The sequence below is a fragment of the Panthera uncia genome (assembly GCF_023721935.1).
Source record: "Panthera uncia isolate 11264 chromosome A3 unlocalized genomic scaffold, Puncia_PCG_1.0 HiC_scaffold_11, whole genome shotgun sequence".
Lineage (NCBI taxonomy): Eukaryota > Metazoa > Chordata > Mammalia > Carnivora > Felidae > Panthera > Panthera uncia.
Genome location: NW_026057578.1, coordinates 22,163,694 through 22,183,662, shown reverse-complemented (window position 1 = coordinate 22,183,662; position 19,969 = coordinate 22,163,694). Strand labels below are relative to the sequence as shown.

Here is a 19,969-nt window from a genome sequence, read left to right as displayed (position 1 = left end):
AGTTGTGGCTTTCTGCTTATTTTCTCAAGACTGCCCCTTGGCTTTCACTCGGTTCAGTATTTTTTGCACCATTTTTGTACATTTTTGTATCATTTTGTACCAAATCCTTTTTTTCTGGTTTTCTAATTACAAAAAGGAAAGTACATGCTCACTGTAGAGAAGTATAAAGAAAATTATAACCATCCATCATCTCTCTATTGAGAAATAGCTGCTATCATTAATGTTTTGCTCTTCTTTTATTAGTCTTTTCTGGCGCATACTTTAATATAGTTGAGGTTAGAGAAAATGAAGCACAAATCAGGCAGCTCTCCTGCTTGTTATAAGGTTGAGGAGGTTGGAATGACCAGCTCCAAGAGGCAGCAGGTGGTGGGCAGAGCCCTAGACCCCCTGATCCAAGTTGAAGTCAACAGATGCGGGTTCACCACCCTTCTACACACTACCTTTAGACAAGTGCTATAACCTCTCTGAGCCTATCTGTAAAATGGAGTTAAAAATACCTTTAACTACTTATTTCATAGGAGGTTGGGAGATTTAAAGAAGATAATATCTGTGAAAATGCACTAAAAATAGTTAAATGCTATTTAAGAAAAAAAATCGGTTCACATTTCTATACAATGTCTGCCCCCCAAAACAAAGATAAGCACTGGCAATTGCTTCTTTTCATTACTGGAGCCAAAACAAGCATGGCAAAATTACCCACTTCTTCACAATTCTGAGCCACAGACAAAATTACAAGCATACTAAAATTAAATGTGAAAAGTACCAACAAATGACAAGAGACAAGTTAACATAAGCCTTGCTTAAAGCTATTCTGAGAATGCTTCCTTATAGTCATCTCAGGACAAATCTCTCCATAACAGGTTGGGTCTAGACTTCCTCTAGCTCCCTGAAGCTTGGAAGGGTACAGCAATGTTTTCTAGCTAAGAGTATATCTATGAAAATGGGCAAAAAGACGAGATGAAATGATACACATCTCTAGGCTTTTCCTTAAAGAGACATGGCAAGCCACAGAGGTGATGAGGTCACATAGTGGAAAGGATTCAGGGTTTAGAATATGACAGACCTGGGTTTCAGTCCTGACTCTGCCACATACTGACCGGGCAAACCAGTTTTTCATCTTCTAAGTGAGGAAAAATACTATCTACTTCAAAGGGATACTCTGATAATTAAAAGAAAGTACGTAAAGCACCTGGCACATAAAAGGTGCATAATCAATAATAGCAGGATAGGCCAAAAAACTTGCCCCCCCTCCCCCCCACCCAAAAAACCTTCCAGACATTTACTCCTATCAAAACCTGAAGGCCTATCCCCTATGGCAGTGGTTCTCACCTGGGGAGACTGTGCCCCCATGGAACATTGGACAACGTCTGGAGACATTTTGGTTGTCACAATTGAGTGGTATTGGAATCTAGTGGATAGAGAATCTAGTGGTATTGCTCTAGTGGAATGCTATTGAACGTCCTACAATACGCACAACAGTCCCCACAACAGTTATCCATCCCAAAACATTAACAGTGCCAAGACTGAGAAATCCTACCTGACAGCAAGCATTCTATGGCATTCAATCTGAGTAAGCTATTTCACCTTTCTCATCCTTAGTTTTCTCATCAGCAGTATGGGAACAAACTGATCTGTGTTCCCTATACCACTGGGCAACTGGGGGATCAAACGAAATACCTGATGAAGGGTGTTACCATCATACCTTTCAGAATGTATGCAAAAGCACACACATGTTGGGCAAAGACAAAAGCACTGATGTACTAGGCCAGGGGGACTAAGAGGGTGGAACTCTTTGGGAATGCCTCACGCCAATCTTCTTCTACAAAGCTGGGCTGGAGCAGGGGAGCTTTCAAGAATAGTGAGGGGATAGGAACACTTCTCAGGGAGAGAGAGAGCATGGGAAGTGGGTAGGAACAGCACATCAAAGAGAAGCTAACAGATGTTAGGAAGTGAGGCACTGACTGCGTGGTGTCTTAGACTGCCTGGGCAGCCTGACACAGTTCTGGAGGCTGAAAGTCCAAGACCAAGATTCCAGCAGGGTTTGGTTTCTGGTGAGAGCTGTCTTCCTGGCTTTCAGATGGCTACCACCTCCCTATGTCCTCACATGGGGGGTGGTGTGTAAGAGAGAGAGTTCTCGCTCTTCCTCTTGTAAGGCCACCAGTCCTACAGGATTAAAGCTCTACCTTTATGACCTCACGTTACCTTAATCACCTCCTAAGGGCCCTATGTCCCATATGGTGACATGTGGGGTTAGGGTTTCAACATGCAAGTTTGGGGTGAGGGGATGAGCACAATTCCATCCATACCACTTGGGCAGACTTTAGACACAGCCAAGGCATCACTGAAGCCTCAAGAGAGGAGGACCCAGGTGTTAATTTATTGTTTTTCCATGGTCATATATATTGAATCTTTCCTCTTCCAGCTGCCTTTTCTATGAGATATGCAACAAACTGCTCTTTCATGCAGGCACCTGCTCAGGCATCCTGTGCCTTTCTAGGGTCCAGGAAGGATCCTCCTCCTATTTGTACCTCAGTCCTCAAATATCCGAGACCCACCAGGGTACGGGTTTCCAACAATGACTAACCAGAATCACTTTAGGCATAGTTCTCAATTTCAGGATTTTTTTTAAAAAGCTCAACCACACCCCAGACCAATTCAGTCAGAATCTGGAGAATCTCTACCAAAAATCATCGGTGATATTTAAATCTCCCCAAGTAATTCCAATAAGCAGCCAAAGCTGAAGACCACTGGTCATAGAAAAGTGTGTGGTGTGTGTGTGTGTATGTCCTGTCTTCCTCCCCTTACATTCCAATTTAGTTAGTCTACAGTGGAAGCCAGCATTCCCTATTTCTTTTTTTTTTTTTTTTAATTTTTTTTTTTCAACGTTTTTTATTTATTTTTGGGACAGAGAGAGACAGAGCATGAACGGGGGAGGGGCAGAGAGAGAGGGAGACACAGAATCGGAAACAGGCTCCAGGCTCCGAGCCATCAGCCCAGAGCCTGACGCGGGGCTCGAACTCACGGACCGCGAGATCGTGACCTGGCTGAAGTCGGACGCTTAACCGACTGCGCCATCCAGGCGCCCCCAGCATTCCCTATTTCTAAACAATTCCCCAGTTGATTCTGATGATCAGCCAGGTTTAGGATCGATTACTACCTTCCTGAAGTTAAATTGTCTACTCCCACCTGCCTTGTAACTATTCATTTCTGTGGCTATACATAAGCTCTACAGATGCAGATTTTATTTCCTTCCTCCTTGTGGCACATTATTTTGGGGACAGCCAAAAGACAGTAAAGACGGTCAAGATTTTCTGAAAAGATGAGGGTAAGCAGCAGGAGAAACCAAATAGGGGCTAAAAAAGGTGTGCAGCCTGATGAAGGAGAGGGCAAAATCTCTAGTAAAAGATAAAAGATGGGGTGGGAGTAGGGTAGAGAGATGAGGTCATAGGAATGAAAATGGGACTGACAGGATTCAATAGCAAATTAATAAACACATGGTAAGTCAACAGCCCTAGAAGTTATAGGTGGGTCTTTGGCCAAAAAAGATAAGGGCAACAGCATCTTCTGTTGTAGCACCCCCATCCCAACCTCATCCATCTTTACTCTTACTTTTTTTTTTTTTAATGTTTACTTTAAATAGAGATTGAGAGATAGAGAGAGAGAATACATGAATGAGCAAGGAGGGGCAGAAAGAGAGGGGTACAGAGGATCCGAAGGGGGCCCTGCGCTGATAACAGAGAGCCCAATGCAGGGCTTGAACTCACGAACTGTGAGATCATGACCTGGGCCGAAGCCAGACTCTTAACCAACTAAGCCACCCAGGTGCCCCCTTTACTCTTACCTTTTTATTAATACTTTCCTCAGGGAAGAATGCCATGGGCTCATTCACACCTAGCTACAAGAGTATGTATGTATGTATGTATTTTTAAATGTTTATTTACTTTTGAAAGATGGAGGGAGTGGCAGGGAGAGAGAGGAAGACAGAATCCAAAGCAGGTTCCAGGCTCTGAGCCGTGAGCTATCAGCACAGAGCTCAATGTGGGGCTCAAACTCACGAACCATGAGATCATGACCTGAGCCAAAGTCAGACACTTAACTGACTGAGCCACCCTGGCACTCCTACAAGAGTATTTTAATAGGGGTAATGACAATAAACCAAAAGCAGAGGATAGAAAAGGGAATTTCAGGAACACTTACTGAATGGGGACAGACAGGAGGCAGGATAATCCTTTCTTAGCTTTTTGGTAACTCCTACCATCACACCAAGTCTTTATTCTCTGAATTCTGGTGACTAAACTACGCTGTTCACTGTTCTCTAACACTAACAGAAAAATGAGGTGTATTACTGACATCCATACATCCCTGATGAAAATCTCAAAGTTGACAGAAAGGTCACATAGCAGACTTGACAAACATTAGGGAAAGTCTTACAGCCTATGTACATCACCAGCCATAGATGTTCACTTTTCCTTATAGAAACTGAAAGTCAAGACACTTGGATTCTAAGTCAAACCTCACTCTCATAATTTCTGCCTAACTTTGTCATATTTTTTTCCCTTAATGTCTCTATCAGTAAAACCAAGACAGTCTCAAGGATAACTTGACTGAATTTGGCCCATGGAAACAAAAGTAGGAAGAAAGAAAAAAGAAGGAAAGATATCAAAAAGATGGTTAAGAAATTTATTTTTTAAAGTATTTCCTCCATCGAAAGTGAAGATGAATATGTTCTGAGTTAGTTGCTATTAAGAAAATATAGAGAATTAACTAATCACAGAAAGGACATATATATTTTAGTGAAAACAGCATGGTCTTTACCTTATCATTTAGAAGTGGTTTGATCTCTGTGAGTTGAACATCCTGAAGTTCATCCATCAGGACAGATGAGAGTAGAGGATTCTCGAGAATAAATCAGTAACTCTGAAACAGAAAGAAGTAAAGAGGCTTAATCTAGAAGCTGGAAACATAATAGTCACACTATGTTGATTCACTGCAATACTAGAGATTAGTGTCATGCACTGCTCAGGGTGCTGAAGACACAGAAGACTAAACAGTTATGGAAGACAGACTTTAAAGTGGCCTCCATGATCTGTCTCCTGGTATTCATACCCTTGAATAACCCCCTCCCACCACTGCGTGTGGATGGGACCCATGGCCTGCTTTTAACCAAAATGGCAAGTGATGGAATGTACAAAAGTACCTGTACATGATGACATTACATAATATTTTAACATCTGTCTTGCTAAAAGACACACTTTCCTTGGCTAGCTTTGAAGAAGCAAGTTGGCATGTGTGAGAGGGCCACATGGCAAAGAACTGAGGACAGCCTCCAGCCAAAAGACCAAGAAACTAAGACACTCAGTCCAACAACCTGCACAAACTGATTGCTGTCAACAACCACATGGGACTGGAAGTGGATAGTTCCCCAATCAAACCTCAGACGAGAACCTAGCCCTGACCAACACCTTCACTGCAGACTTGTAGAGGACCCAGTCAACTCTTGCCAGATTCCCAACCCCCAGATATTGTCAGACAATAAATGTGTTGTATGCCATTTTAAGCCAGTAAGTTTGTGGTAATATATATATTTTAAAGTATTATTTTTTAAAATGTTTATTTTTGAGAGAGAGCGAGCGAGCATGCAGGGGAGGGGTAGAGAGAGGGGGACAGAGGATCCAAAGTGGGCTGTGTGCTGACAGTAGACAGCCTGATGCGGGCTCAAACTCATGAACTGTGAGATCATGACCTGAGTCAAAGTTGGACGGTTAACCAACTGAGCCACCCAGGTGGCCCTACGGTAATTTTTTTTTTTTTTTTTTTTTTTTTCAACAACAGATACTAGTCTTTGCTTTTCTGGAGTGTACAGTTTAGTTACTGAAGATGTGTAACTGAGAGAACAACAAGCTCAAAGCTATGCTTCAGGAAGCAACAGTATGGAGAAAGGATTAAAAGGGGAACAAAAACGGAAGGCTAATGCTATAGCCTAGGATGAGGCCTTGACTTAGGAATGGGAATGTAGGGGGAGATGAACCAAGGCAGCTCATTAGCCTTTACTTGGTGAATCATAGCAGTAGATGGAGAGTAGGAGAGCCAGCTTCCAAGATGGCCTCTAAACAACTCAATGATCCTTGACTCCTGATATCTGCACTCATGTAATCTCCAAATAAATCAGGGATGGTCTGTGTAAGTAATAAAATATGGCAGAGGCAACAATATATGACATCTGAAGCTATATCATACAAGGCATAGTTTCTGCTTCAAGACATTATAGTCTTCACTCATTAGTTCTGGAGGAAGCCAAATATAGTATAGTGAGGACACTCAAACAGCCTCTGGGGAGGCCCATGTAGAAAGGAACCAACTTGCCAGTACCAACCTGCCAGCCATGTGAGTGAGCTACCTTGCAGATGGATGTTCCAGGCCCAGTCAAGACTTCAGATGCCTGCAGCCCCAGAGATATATGACTGCAACCACATTGGAGACCCTGAACCTGAGCCATCCTACCAAGCCACCACCTACATTCCTGACTCACAGAAACTATGAGCAATAATAATCCTGTTCGAGACTGATTTGTTTCATAGCAATAGATAACCAACAGAGAAGGAGAAGACAGGGAAACAGAGTTCTAGGAGAAGAGAGTAGATGGAGGTGGGGAGGCAGAGTAATGAGCCATAAATTCTTACTCCATAACACTGGACAGGAAGTCATGGGGAGAGGCTGCAAATACTGGATATTGTAGACAAGTTATTCCACCCAGACTTTATTATTTTATTTTTTATAATGCTTATTTATTTTTGAGAGAAAGAGACAGAGTGCGAGCAGGGAAGAGGCAGAGAGAGGAAGACATGGAATCTGAAGCAGGCTCCAGGCTCTGAGCTGTCAGCACAGAGCCCGACGTGGGGCTCGAATCCATGAGCTGTGAGATGGTGACCTGAACTGAAGTTGGACGTTTAACCAACTGACCCACCCAGGTGCCCCTCCACCCAGACTTTAAAGCCCCAGGCTTCATCTCCTCTGCCTTGGCCTTGAACTTATCAGTCAGGAAAAATACTAATTCAATGAGTTGGGGATGTAGCTATTCAACAACCACTTATTGAATACCCACTGTGCACAGCATTATGGAAGATACAAAGAAGGTCCTTGCTTTCCAGTTTACTAAAGGGTAGAGATGACAGCTATCTATAAACTAACTACAAAATAAGAAGTAAAAAGAAGGAACATAATAGTTCAAGGAACAATTGCTTCTGATTGGTGAGAATCAAAAAAGTCTTCACAAGGTAGTAGCCTATTAATCCATTTTTCTGTTTTTCTCTTCAGATATAAGATTGCATGGCTTTGACTTACTTGGCTAAGGAGAGAGTATGGGTTCTAGACTATCTTTTAGCTATTACTGACCAAATACACCAAAGTAAATCCTGCTTTTTTATATTATTTAATTTATATTCAAGTCAGTTATCATACAGTGCAACAATGATTTCAGGAGTAGATTCCCTAATGCCCCTCACCCATTGAGTCCATCCCCCATCCCACAACCCCTCCAGCAACCCTCTGTTCGTTCTCCACATACAGGAGTCTCCTATGTTTTGTCCCCCTCCCTTTTTTTATATTATTTTTGCTTCCCTTCCCTTATGTTCATCTGTTTTGTATCTTAAAGTCCTCATATGAGTGAAGTTATATGATATTTGTCTTTCTTTAATTTTGCTTAGCATAACACCCTCTAGTTCTATCCACATAGCTGCAAATGGCAAGATTTCATTCTTTTTGATTGCTGAGTAATACTCCACTGCATATATATACATCTGTGTCCATTCATCCTTCAATGGACATTTGGGCTCTTTCCATACTTTGGCTATCGTTGATAGTGCTGCTATAAACATTGGGGTACGTGTGCCCCTTCAAAACAGCATAACTATATCCTTTGGATAAATAACTAATAGTGCAACTGCTGGGTTGTAGGGTAGTTCTATTTTTAATTTTTTGAGGAATAGCCAGACTATTTTCCAGAATGGCTGCACCAGTTTGCATTCCCACCAGCAGTGCAAAAGAGATCCTCTTTCTCCGTATCCTTGCCAACATCTGTTGTTGCCTGAGTTGTTAATGTTAGCCATTCTGACAGGTGTGAGGTGGTATCTTACTGTGGTTTTGATTTGTATTTCCCTGATGAGGAGTGATGTTGAGCATTTTTTCATGTGTCGGTTGGCCATCTAGATGTCTTCTTTGGAGAAGTGTCTATTCATGTCTTTTGCCCATTTCTTCACTGGATTATTTGTTTTTTGGGTGTTGAGTTTGATAAGTTCTTTATAGATTTTGGATACTAACCCTTTATCTGAGGTGTTGTTTGCAAATATCTTCTCCCATTCTGTAGGCTGCCTTTTAGTTTTGCTGATTGTTTCCTTTGCTATGCAGATTTTTATTTTGATGAGGTCCCAATAGTTCATTTTTGCTTTTGTTTCCCTTGCCTCTGGAGATGTGTTGAGTAAGAAGTTGCTGTGGCCAAGATCAAAGAGGTTTTTACCTGCTTTCTCCTCTAGGATTTTGATGGCCTCCTGTCTTACGTTTAGGTCTTTCATCCCTTTTGAGTTTATTTTTGTGTATGGTGTAAAAAAGTGGTCCAGGTTCATTTTTCTGCATGTCGCTGTCCAGTTTCCCCAGCACCCCATTGCATTATTATTGACTGCACCATTATTCCATGATTCTTTTCTCTTTCTAACTGAAAACATTGGCAAAATCTCTTTTCTGACCTTATGCTATTTTTGCCAACTTTTTATGCCAGATCTTCCCTTTTCTTTATATCTGTGATTCTAGTAGTGTGATCACACTTGTCACCTTTCAGCTAGATTTCTGCAACAGACTACTAAACTCTTCTCTTTAGTATATTTCCCTTCTAGTTGGTTTGATCTGTTGAATCTTTTAAAAATCCCATTTAATTTATTGAAATCCTTTTGGGAAGAAGGCAGGATGAAATTAGATGAAAGGTCTTCCTATACCATATCCTCATCTCTATTAAGGATTGCTGGGGTGCTCAGGTGGCTCAGTTGGTTAAGCCTCCAACTCTTGATTTCGGCTCAGATCATGATCTCATGGCTTGTGAGGTTGAGCCCCACATCAGACTATGTGCTGACAGCGCCAAGATGGGATTCTCTCTCTCTCTCTCTCTCTCTCTCTTTCTGTGCCCTTCCTGCATGCATGTGTGCTCACTCTCTCTCAAAATAAATAAACTTTAAAAAGCGGGGAGGGGATTGTTGCTATAATTAAGCCTTTCAGTTCTTCACCACCTCAACTCAAATGTTCTTCTCTCCTCAGCTGATGAGGTCACACGTTGGATTGCCATCACTCAAAACTGATTGGCTAAAATCAAAAACAAGATCCCCAGGTGATTGTACATTGAAGTCTGAGGCACACTGTTCTAACAACAAACAAGAATAGTTCTTGCTTCTGCAACTAGTTTCCAAGTAATAGCTGGAATTTCATTTCTCTTCTCTCTCCTCATTCTGTCTTCTCCTTGTCTGTAAGCAACCTACTGAGATAGCGAGGGTTCTTGTCCTGGTATGATGACTCAAACCTTCACTCTAGCTTCCAAATCTTTGGTGTATGATGATTCAAAACTTCACTCTAGCTTCCAAGTCTTTGGTGATATAGGATTACTGTAGGCTTCTACTACCTTTACTTCAAGGAGGTGCCCCTGTGGGTAGAGAGGAAGAAACTTGCCCAGGATCCTACAGTCAGTACACAAGGCCTAGACATTATGGTATAGTGGGGAAAGCAAAGGTTTTTAACATTCTTGCTCTATTACTTACATAGATGTGAGATATTGGAATAGTTACTTAACTTCTCTAAGCCTGAATTTGTTGTCTCTAAGAAATGGAAATATCTGCCTGAGAGGATTAAATATTTGGTGCTTAGATTATAATTCCTGGCACAGAGTAGGAATTACACTTTCCACCTTTCATACTCTATCCATTTGGTAGCAGGTTCACTATTCATTTTGAGGATGGCTGGTTTTTTACTTGTCAGCCCTTCCTCTGCCTCCTACAACTGGGAAAGAGGGTGAACATTTTGTTATTCTACTGCAGTTATAAAATCCCTACCAGCTTTATAAGAATATTAGTAGCCCTTATTACCAGGATGAAACCTGGCAGCCCTATCATTTATGCAGATGAGGGAACTGCAGGCCTCAAATTCCTGGGAGGGAGCCAGTGTGTGTAGCCGAGAGATCAGAGATGGAGTTTTCCACCATGTGATCTTAGTTTTCTTATAGGTATTATAGAATTGCTCACTGGCAAGGGCTTGGGACAGTAAGAACCAAGCAAAAATTGAGTCTCTGGAGGAATGCATTAAGTGCCCTATAATGTGGAAGGTGAACATCTGCTGTCTTGATGCCAATTCCTAAGTCACTCTAGAACAGTTTACTGTCTTGTGTTATCTGCATTGGGCCCAGTTGATAGGGACAGGCTTCTCATTCAATTTGTGCCCTTAAGTGTTTCTCTTGGCACAAACATTGCATTTTTCTTCATCTTTAAAATATGCATGGGAACACTAGGTGAATGCCAGTCACTTTGGAACTGAGGGTAGCTCTGGCCCTGGAGCTCCTTGACAGATCCCCCCACAGAGAGTCACATTTGAATAAGTAACATCTTGAAGGGTCCTGCTTTCAAGTGAGTGAATTAAAGTAGGGAATAAGGAGAGCCTGTGTGGCTCAGTTGGTTAAGCATTCAACTCCTGATTTTGGCTCAGATTATGAGATTGGGCTCTTCCTCTCCCTCTACCCCTTCCCTGCTTGCTCGCTGTCACATGTTCTCTCTCTCTCAAAATACATAAATAAATAAATAAATAAATAAATAAGATAAAGTAGGGAATAAAGTGGGTAGGTTGGAAAAATTTCAGAAAATCACCACTTTACATGGACAAAAAGAACAAGTGGAAACACACTAAAATGTTAACAGTGGTCGTCTTTAGATGCAAGGACTGTGAGTAAAATACCTTTTCATTGTTCTGTGGTTCCACATTTTCCAAAGTGAGCAATACTGCTTTCAAAAGGAAAAACTTCAAAATTGTCATTATAAATTACTGATAAACAGTGACATCCAGATAAAAAGTAGCCACAGTTTATAGTGTGATTAATAAGCACACAAGTATAGGTCTCAGTTAACTGAGTCATAGTGGTACTGTAAAAGAGAATTGCAGATGCTGGCTGAGATTCGTGATGAAAGATTCAAACCACCTTATCTCCTTATGAAACGTATGTGATATTAAAACAAAGGAAAATAAAAATTCAGCTTCTGGGCATTCAGTAGCTCAATCAAGTTTATAGGGTGCCTGGGATCTGAGAAAAGAACCATTTTTTCTTTTGGAGGTTAAATATCAGGCTTGTGCTCTGCAAGTGGCATAGATGTTTGGGATGCTTGTGATTGGCATGTGGGGTTCATAGTTTGAGGAGAGTTCCTGACTGGCATCCTCTGGGTCCCTTAGAAGGAATGATAAAAGGGCTTTTGTTAGTCTGTCCTAATGTAGTCACAATTAGAAGCAGGATTTATTGCAATACCTATCAAAATAACATCAGCATTCTTCACAGAGCTAGAACAAACAATATTAAAATTTGTGTGGAACCAGAAAAGACCCCGAATAATCAAAGCATCTTGAAAAAGAAAACCAAAGCTGGAGGCATCACAATTCCAGACTTCAAACTGTATTAAAAAGCTGTAATCATCAAGACAGTATGGTACTAGCACAAAAACAGACACATAAATCAATGGAACAGAATAGAGAACCCAGAATGGACCTACAAACTTATGGCCAATTGATCTGTGACCAAGCAGGAAAGAATATCCAATGGAAAAAAGACAGTCTCTCCAGCAAATGGTGTTGGGAAAACTGGACAGCAACATGCAAAAGAATGAACCTGGACCACTTTCTTACACCATACATGAAAATAAACTCAAAATGGATGAAAGACTTAAACGTAAGACAGGAAGCCATCAAAATCCTAGAGGAGAAAAAAAAGGCAACAACCTCTTTGACCTTGGCCAAAGCAACGTCTTACTTGACATGTCTCTAGATGCAAGGGAAACAAAACAGTCAATAATAATGCAATGGGGGAGCTGAGAAGCAATCAGAGAAACTGATGACAAAAATCAGTGTAGAGTCAGAGTTAAAATATGGGCCTCTAAGAGACCTGAGTATAGGCAGGAGTGAGTTAATGAGGAAAATCTGCAGGTGCTTATCAAACCAGAGACGAGGAGGAGCTGCAAGCCTTTTCTGAAAGACAAGTTAGTGATAGAAAAGCAGAACCAGTGAGAGACAAAGAAAAAAAATGTCAGAGACATAAGAAGAAAAGCAAAATTATGCTATCAAAGAAGTTAAGGGGAGAAGGGAGGTTTACATGTAAGGAGGAAAATTCCAACGCCAAGGAGGGAAGGATGTGGATTGAGAAAGGGCCATTATCTTTTGACAGTGAAAATCTAAGAAAAATAAGGTTCAGTTCTCCATGCTAAAAAATTAGCCCATGACTATGTATATCACTTTGTAGAATTACAGAAACTGACATTTCTGAAGTGCAAGCAAAAATGTTCCTAGGATGACCAAAAGAGACCTCAGTGTTCTCTGACACTCAGAGACAGCACTGAGAGGGTCTTTAAAGATCAAGACTATGGACTTGGGACACCTGAGTGGTTCAGTTGCTTAAGCGTACAACTCTTGATTTCGGCTCAGGTCATGATCTCATGGTTCATGGGATTGAGCCCCGTGTTGGGCTCTGGGCTGACAGTATGGAGCCTGTTTGGGATTCTCTCTCCCCCTCTCTCTCTCTGCCCCTCTCCCACTCGCACTCTCTCAAAATAAATATTTAAATAAACATTAAAAAAAAAAAGGCTACAGACTTAATTTTTGCATCAAAACTCTGAAATAGAAAACAGAAAAAAGTGTAAGGGCTCTGGGTGAAGTGGTGATGAGACTGCAAGGGCTCTGCAGAACACAGGCTAATGTCCAACAATATAGTGCAAACTGTTCACTCAGAAAAAAATGAATGCTCATATTCTTCGAGTTTTGGAAAGAGCCCATAAATACATCAAATGTGGACTTTGGACCCAGGTAGGGCCCTACTTAGCTGAGTGGCATTGGGTAAAGCATTTTCCCCTTCCAGGTCTCAGTTTCCTCATCAGTTAAGAGAAGAGATTGGGCAGGATGATCTTATTGGCTCCTGACAGGGCTGACATACTGTGACCCAGAATCTCCCTTAATGTACTACTTTACATTATTTCCCCATCCTTCAATTCTACAGTTCTTACCACAATCCAAAGAGAAGGATCCCCCAGGTATCAACCTGATGAGGTTCAACAACTAGCTGAGGGTCACTCAGCAAATCAGCAGAAAGATGCACCTGGCCTGATCCCAGGGGCATGAGACTCTCAGGCTTTTATCTCACCCTGTACTGTGTCCATCGGGTCAGAGAAAACTCACTAAGATTTCTAGTGCTTAAAAACATTGCTTTCTTGGGGCGCCTGGGTGGCTCAGTTGCTTAAGCATCCCACTCTTGGTTTGGGCTCAGGTCCCGATATCACAGTTTGTGAGTTTGAGCCCCAAGTCGGGCTCTGCACTGACAGCTTGGAGCCTGCTTGGGATTCTCTCTCTTCCCCTTTAAACAAACTTAAAGACAATAAGAGACTACACACAGTATTGGCTTTCTAAACTACAAACTGTCTTGTTTTGTAGCTTTCCCTAGTGACCAAGGTAATTTGGCCTTCATCAGGCTTTGCCAGGATGTACTGACATCAGGCCACTAGTCTGTATTCTAAAGGCAGAGTCAATCACTGGTTTTGGCAAGACTGCAGACAGGCAACCAAAACAGAATGAAGGCAACAAAGGAGCCTTACTGAGGAGAATGAGCTGGAAGGGGTCAGCTGGAGCTGGTGCTGAAGTAGTGGTGGCTGAAAAGCTGCAGGCAGTGAGAAGGTAGACAGCGGTGCTTCTACAGCAAACTGACTCACATTCTCTCTTTTTACACATAAACCACTGCCTGAATGAGTAACTATTATAGCACTTTACAAAGCACCTTCACATCTAATATCTTGCTGGATTATCATGACTGCACCATGAAGTATAACACGGGAGCACTGGCATCATCTCTATTACATAGATGAGGAAGCTGAGGCTGACGGAGGTGAAATGGACTGACCAAAATAACACAGCTACTAAATGCAACAGCTGGAACTGAACCCCAATTGTCTTCTAATCCCAAATGCTCTTTCTATGCCCTGTATTGCACTTCCTCCCAGGTTATTACGAATGAAAAGACCTGGTGGGTAAAAAAGACAAATTCTGCAGACTGCCTCATGGAATCCACCCCATGCTGAAGACCTCTTTTTATCTCTCATCCTAAATTACACTGAGCTGTTAGGATCAGGCCACAAGCTCTACGACTAAACCCTATGAAGTTAACAAGAAAGCACAGTTTTGGGGCTGAGCTCACCTTCCCCATTAGTTCAACTGAGCAAGGGAGATTAAGACTATAAACAGATCACTACAGTTCAAAGCAGTATAAACATGAGCCTGTGAAGTGGACAAACGCTAAGGCAATTTCTCAACCTCAGCACCACTAACATTTTGAACCATCCTGCGCATTGTAGAATGTTTACCAGCATTTCTGGCCTCTACCCACTAGATGCCAGTAGTACCCTCCTCAAATCACTGTGATAACCAAAAATGTCTCCAGATAATGCCAAATGTCTCCTGGGGAACAAAACTGCCCCAAGGTGAAAGCCACTGCTCCAAAGGTGGTGGAGCTTTAGGGCAAAGATGCAGGTTGTGGGTGCTGAGAAAAAGTTTCATGGAAGAAGTAACATCTGAACTGGACCTTGAAGAATAGATAAAATTCCTGTAGGTTACGATGAGAGAAGAATAAAAAAATTGCAGAAAGGGAGAACTCAAAAGCAAGAAGACGAGAAAGCACAGGTCTGCTGGAAGATGTTCTAGTTTGGCAAGAACAGTAGTTTCCTATTACTAATAGGAGATAAAGCTAAAAATGTCCATTGGAGTCAAGTCATAAATAGCTATGCATCAACTGATAGTTGTCAAATACACATGCATAATGAGATAGCCAAGATACCCACAGATGTTTTAATAACATAAAAATCACACCAGTGGTATTTCCATGTGTCTCATCCCTGCAAAAGGATAGAATAGTGCTTGAGTATCATGTCTTACCTTGCATCTAGTGTTCACTGCATTTAGAGCTAAATGAAGCTTGGAAACCAGTGCAGAGGTGGGACAAATACGTAAGGACTACAGTGATCCCAAAAGAAATAACGATGATGGGCACTGAATGGATAGGTTTTGGATAGCTGAAAGGGAGAAGACATTACATCAGGTTGGGAAAGAAAGGTGAACAACATATCCAGAAGACACCAAGAACCAGGTAGCCAGAAAGAAGACAAGGCTGGTCAGAACACATAAATCAGACTTTACTATGTGGACAGTAAAGGTTCCTAAAGAGCAGAATGACACAGCTGTTTAAAACATGGTCATCCTGGGGTGCCTGGGTGGCTCAGTCAGTTAAGCAGCTGACTCTTCATTTAGGCTCAGGTCACGATCTCACCGTTCGTGAGTTCAAGCCCTGAGTCTGGCTCTGTGCTGTCAGCACAGAGCCTGCTTGGGATTCTCTCTCCCTCTCTCTCTGCCCCTCCCCCACTTGTAGGTGCTCTCTCTCTCTCAAAATAAATAAATATTAAAAAAAAAAAAAAGTGGCCATCTTGTCCAGTAGTTCCCTTAGTTACCTATTAGAAAGACCTGGGAGCTTTGAAAAATATCAATACCCAGGCCCCAACCTTAAAGATACAATTTAATTGGGTGAGGGTAAGGCCCAGGTATTGTTTTGGTTTTTTTTTGTTTTTTTCTTTAAATTTTTATTTAAAAAAAAATTTTTTTTTTCAACGTTTTTTTATTTATTTTTGGGACAGAGAGAGACAGAGCATGAACGGGGGAGGGGCAGAGAGAGAGGGAGACACAGAATCGGAAACAGGCTCCAGGCTCCGAGCCATCAGCCCAGAGCCTGACGCGGGGCTCGAACTCATGGACCGAGAGATCGTGACCTGGCTGAAGTCGGACACTTAACCGACTGAGCCACCCAGGCGCCCGGCCCAGGTATTGTTTTTAAAGTTCCACTGGTGGCTACATGCAACTAGGACTGAGAACCACTGGTCTACAGTCATGCCTTCATTCTCAAATGAGAAAAGAGGCCTAGAAATTTATGTGACTTGCCTAAATTCACACGACCAGCTGGGTGTGGGACTAGGACTGGCACCTGGATTCCTATTCCAAGCTCTGAAAGATATCGCAGAGGACTGGGCTAAATTCCATACTTCAGTCTATAAGAAGCACAATTATCTGATGACTTGGCTCCTATGTTTTGTCAAGGTTAAAGCCCGAATTAATCTAATGGTAAAACTATTGACTTAAGCATCCCCTTTAGTGTCTACAGTAATGGATGTTGGTTTCGTTGCTGTCTCCTGGGGGCCCTTAGGAAAGGAAAGGGTCCCAGGAGACTCTCCACAAAACCAGAAAAACAAGCCAAACCACTCAGCTCCAGGGAAGAAACAATGACTTTTTAAAACATAGCTCACTGAGCTTTTTACTACATAAAGGAAAGTTTAGGTTACTCTCCACCAGAAGAAATACCCTCAGAGATGCTATCCCATAAGGAAAGGGGGGGGGGGTGATCAAAGGCAGCTGCAAAAGCACGCTCATTCTAGCAGAAACAACCCTGCTGGTCCTCAGCCCTGGCCAAAGGCCATCTACACACCTTGCTTTTTTCTGAAAGGAAAAGAGCAGCAACCCAACAGGTCCACCTTCCTGTTGTGTCACTCCTAGATTCTGGAATGGCAGCAGGTGGTAAACAGGAGGTCTGCAGAGACTGCCAAGCTGGGAATCTGAGCCGGTGCTGTATAATCATTCTATTCATTCCATGGTACTGGTAAAGATAACTACTAGAACAGAGCAAACGCCCTATCTAGGGGCCTTCTTGTTAATTCCAGACACCCAGCTGAAGCTCTCACATAGGGGTCATACTAAAGTAACTCTAGAAGCAGAAGCACTACCCTCTGTCTTCCACTCTTGAAGGATGCAACTCAGGACACCAGGAAAACTACTGCTGGCAAGGCTCTAGTACATGCTTTTGGGATGGGATCTGGATTCCCATCAGCTCTAAGACAGAATCCCTGAAAACAATTTGTTCTTTAAAACAGCCTGAGTAGAGATAAAGAACAAACAAGAACCTAAGATGAGGCACAAGATGCAATACTCAATACTCATACTAACTTAATACACTAAACCAGATACCATGATAAGCACTTTGTTCATTCATTGTTTCATTTTACTTCCCGCCCCATTTATAAGATAGGTACTATAATCTTCCCCCACTTTGCAGATGAAGAAACCGAGGCTTGGAGAGGTTCTGTGATATGCCAAAGGCCACACAGCTAGCAAGTGGCAGAGTATGAACCTGGCAAAATAAGGATTTGAAACTGAAAATCCTGCATCTAGAGCTTGGGTAGGCCTCTAAAAAGCAACTTTTTCCACTTGACGCCACCTGATCATTAATTCTTCTGCTTATTTTTTCAGGTTTGGCTATTGGAGTTTACCAGGATCTTAGCGACCAAAGAATTCTGAAAACTAAAAAGCACCATACAAAGTTTAGGTATTATTATTATTATTAAATTAATAGAAGAGCACTGCACCCTGGATTGTATCTGAAAAGCAATCTATCCTTTGGACTGTCTAGTCACCCAGAGTTCTATTTTAGTCAACACCCTGGTTAAAACTACATCCCAACAAGGGCACCTGGGTGGCTCAGTCAGTTGAGCATCTCACTTAGGCTCAGGACTGGCAGTTCGTGAGTTAGAGCCCCGCATCAGGCTCTCTGCTGCAGGCACAGAGCCCACTTTAGATCCTTGGTCTCCCTCTCTCTGCCCGCACTCCCACCCCCACTCACACAAGTGCTCTCTCTCTCTCTCAAAAATAAACATTAAAAAACAAAACAATGTCCCAAACAATGACACAAAAGATATTCTTCATCTTCATAAGGTAAAGAATAGCAAGAGGGGTTTTGTCCCTAGAGCTTTCTCAACTGCAGACATAAAGACACAAGAGCCGGGGCACCTGGGTGGCTCAGTCAGTTGACCGTCCGACTTCGGCTCAGGTCATGATCTCACAGTTTGTGGGTTCGAGCCCCGCATCAGGCTCTGTGCTGACCACTTGCTCAGAGCCTGGAGCCTGCTTCAGATTCTGTGTCTCCTTCTCTCTCTGTCCCTCCCCGGTTCACACTTTGTCTCACTCTGTTTCTCAAAAATAAATAAATGTTAAAAAAAAAATAAATAAATAAAGACACAAGAGCCTGACTTCCCCTTGTCTCTATCTGCCAAGTATTATGGTTTCACATAAAATGGCTTCAGAGCTACAATCTCACAATTTAGTTTTTTGTTTTTTTTTTAAATTTCCTCCAAAGTACATCCCATTCAGCCATCAACAATGGATATTTATTTAGGACTGATATGTCAAACTCTGTGAGCCATATGGAAAACATGACAGAATTGAGTCAAGTGTAACATCCCTCCACTGAAGAAATAAAATGAAGATCCAATCCCACCCACTTTTGCATGGGATTTAAAATATCCTTCATATGTTTTAGTTAATTTCACATTAATAAAAGAACAAATCAATGGCAAAATTGTAGGTAAATATTATAAATACAACAGAATCAGCATTGTGATTAAAGATAAAAACTTTCATTTACCAAAGAAAGCCCTGAAATCTAGGTTAAATTTTTGTGGGCTATTATCAGTCTTTAAAAAAAGGGGGGGGGGCTTGATTTATTTTTTTTAAAGGATGAAGGGTTTTTTGTTTTTGTTTTTTTTTAGTTTATTTCGAGACAGAGGGCAAGAGAGGGAGGGAGGACAGGAGTGGGGTAGGGGTAGGGAGGGAAAGAGAGAATCCCAAGCCTGACATGGGGCTCAATCTCACTGACTGGTGAGATCACGACCTGAGCCAAAATCAAGAGTCAGATGCTGACTGAGCCACCCAGGCACCAGATGGGGCTTGATTTAAAAAGGTCTTTCAGAATAGACAACCTGACACACAGTTCTGTATAAACCAAATCAAAATGTTATCAATCTTTCGATTTGGAAGTCCTTGACATACCTTTTTCTTTTATCATCCCTATTTGGGCTGGTCAATGTTTCTTCCAGAATCTCCCATTTGCCCTTTTTCTTTCTTACTATCCTCATTTCTTGCCTGGATTTGCTCATTCATTCGTTCATCATTTACCAAATGCCTATTATCTGCCATGCACAAAGCTAAACCCTTGTCCTGGCTCTAAGGAAGCTCACATGATACTATGTAGAACTGTTATCTGCCTATCTCCATGATGGGGCTGCAAACTGTAGCAAAGGTTTTGTATTTCCAGAACCTAGCAGCATCTGGCATACAGTCTAAAAATGTTTACTATATGACACTAGACTATTTCAGCAAGCTCTTTTTAAGCCCATAAATATTTATATCTTCAAAAATGACTTGTCTTTCTTCACTTTTTAAAATACAAAAGTAATTATGTGCACAATGCAAAAATTAGAAAGGTACCGAATACAAAGTGAATTCTCCAATCGCCTAAATCCTACTTCCAGAAGTGACTACTAGTACAGTTTGGAATGGATCTTTCCAGAGCTTTCCTATCCTGATGTATAACACACACTTTTAAATTTTTTTGGAACAAGTTCTTTGACAGTTTGACTCTAGCTTCTCAACTTTCTAATCCAGTTGAAGTTCTCAAAGTGTTATCCCTGGATTAGGAACATCAACATCATCTGGGAACTCATTAGAAATAAAAATTCTTAGGCCCCCCCTCTGGACCTACTAAATCAGAAACTCTAGAGGTGGGGACCTCCGCAGTATGAGTTTTATTTTTTAATTAAAAATTTTTTTTTTTTTA

The 19,969-nt window shown here is 41.7% G+C and overlaps 1 protein-coding gene across 2 annotated transcripts in view; it reads right to left on the bottom strand.

Annotated features, from left to right (window-relative positions):
* NDRG3 (NDRG family member 3) overlaps window positions 1-19,969 on the bottom strand; it is a 68,056-nt gene that overhangs the window by 44,589 nt on the left and 3,498 nt on the right. For both annotated transcript variants that reach the window (XM_049650841.1, XM_049650842.1), the window contains exon 2: window positions 4,816-4,917. In XM_049650841.1, the coding sequence (XP_049506798.1) occupies window positions 4,816-4,872 (57 nt within the window). In that variant the 5' untranslated portion in view covers window positions 4,873-4,917. The remainder of the gene's footprint in view (window positions 1-4,815; window positions 4,918-19,969) is intronic.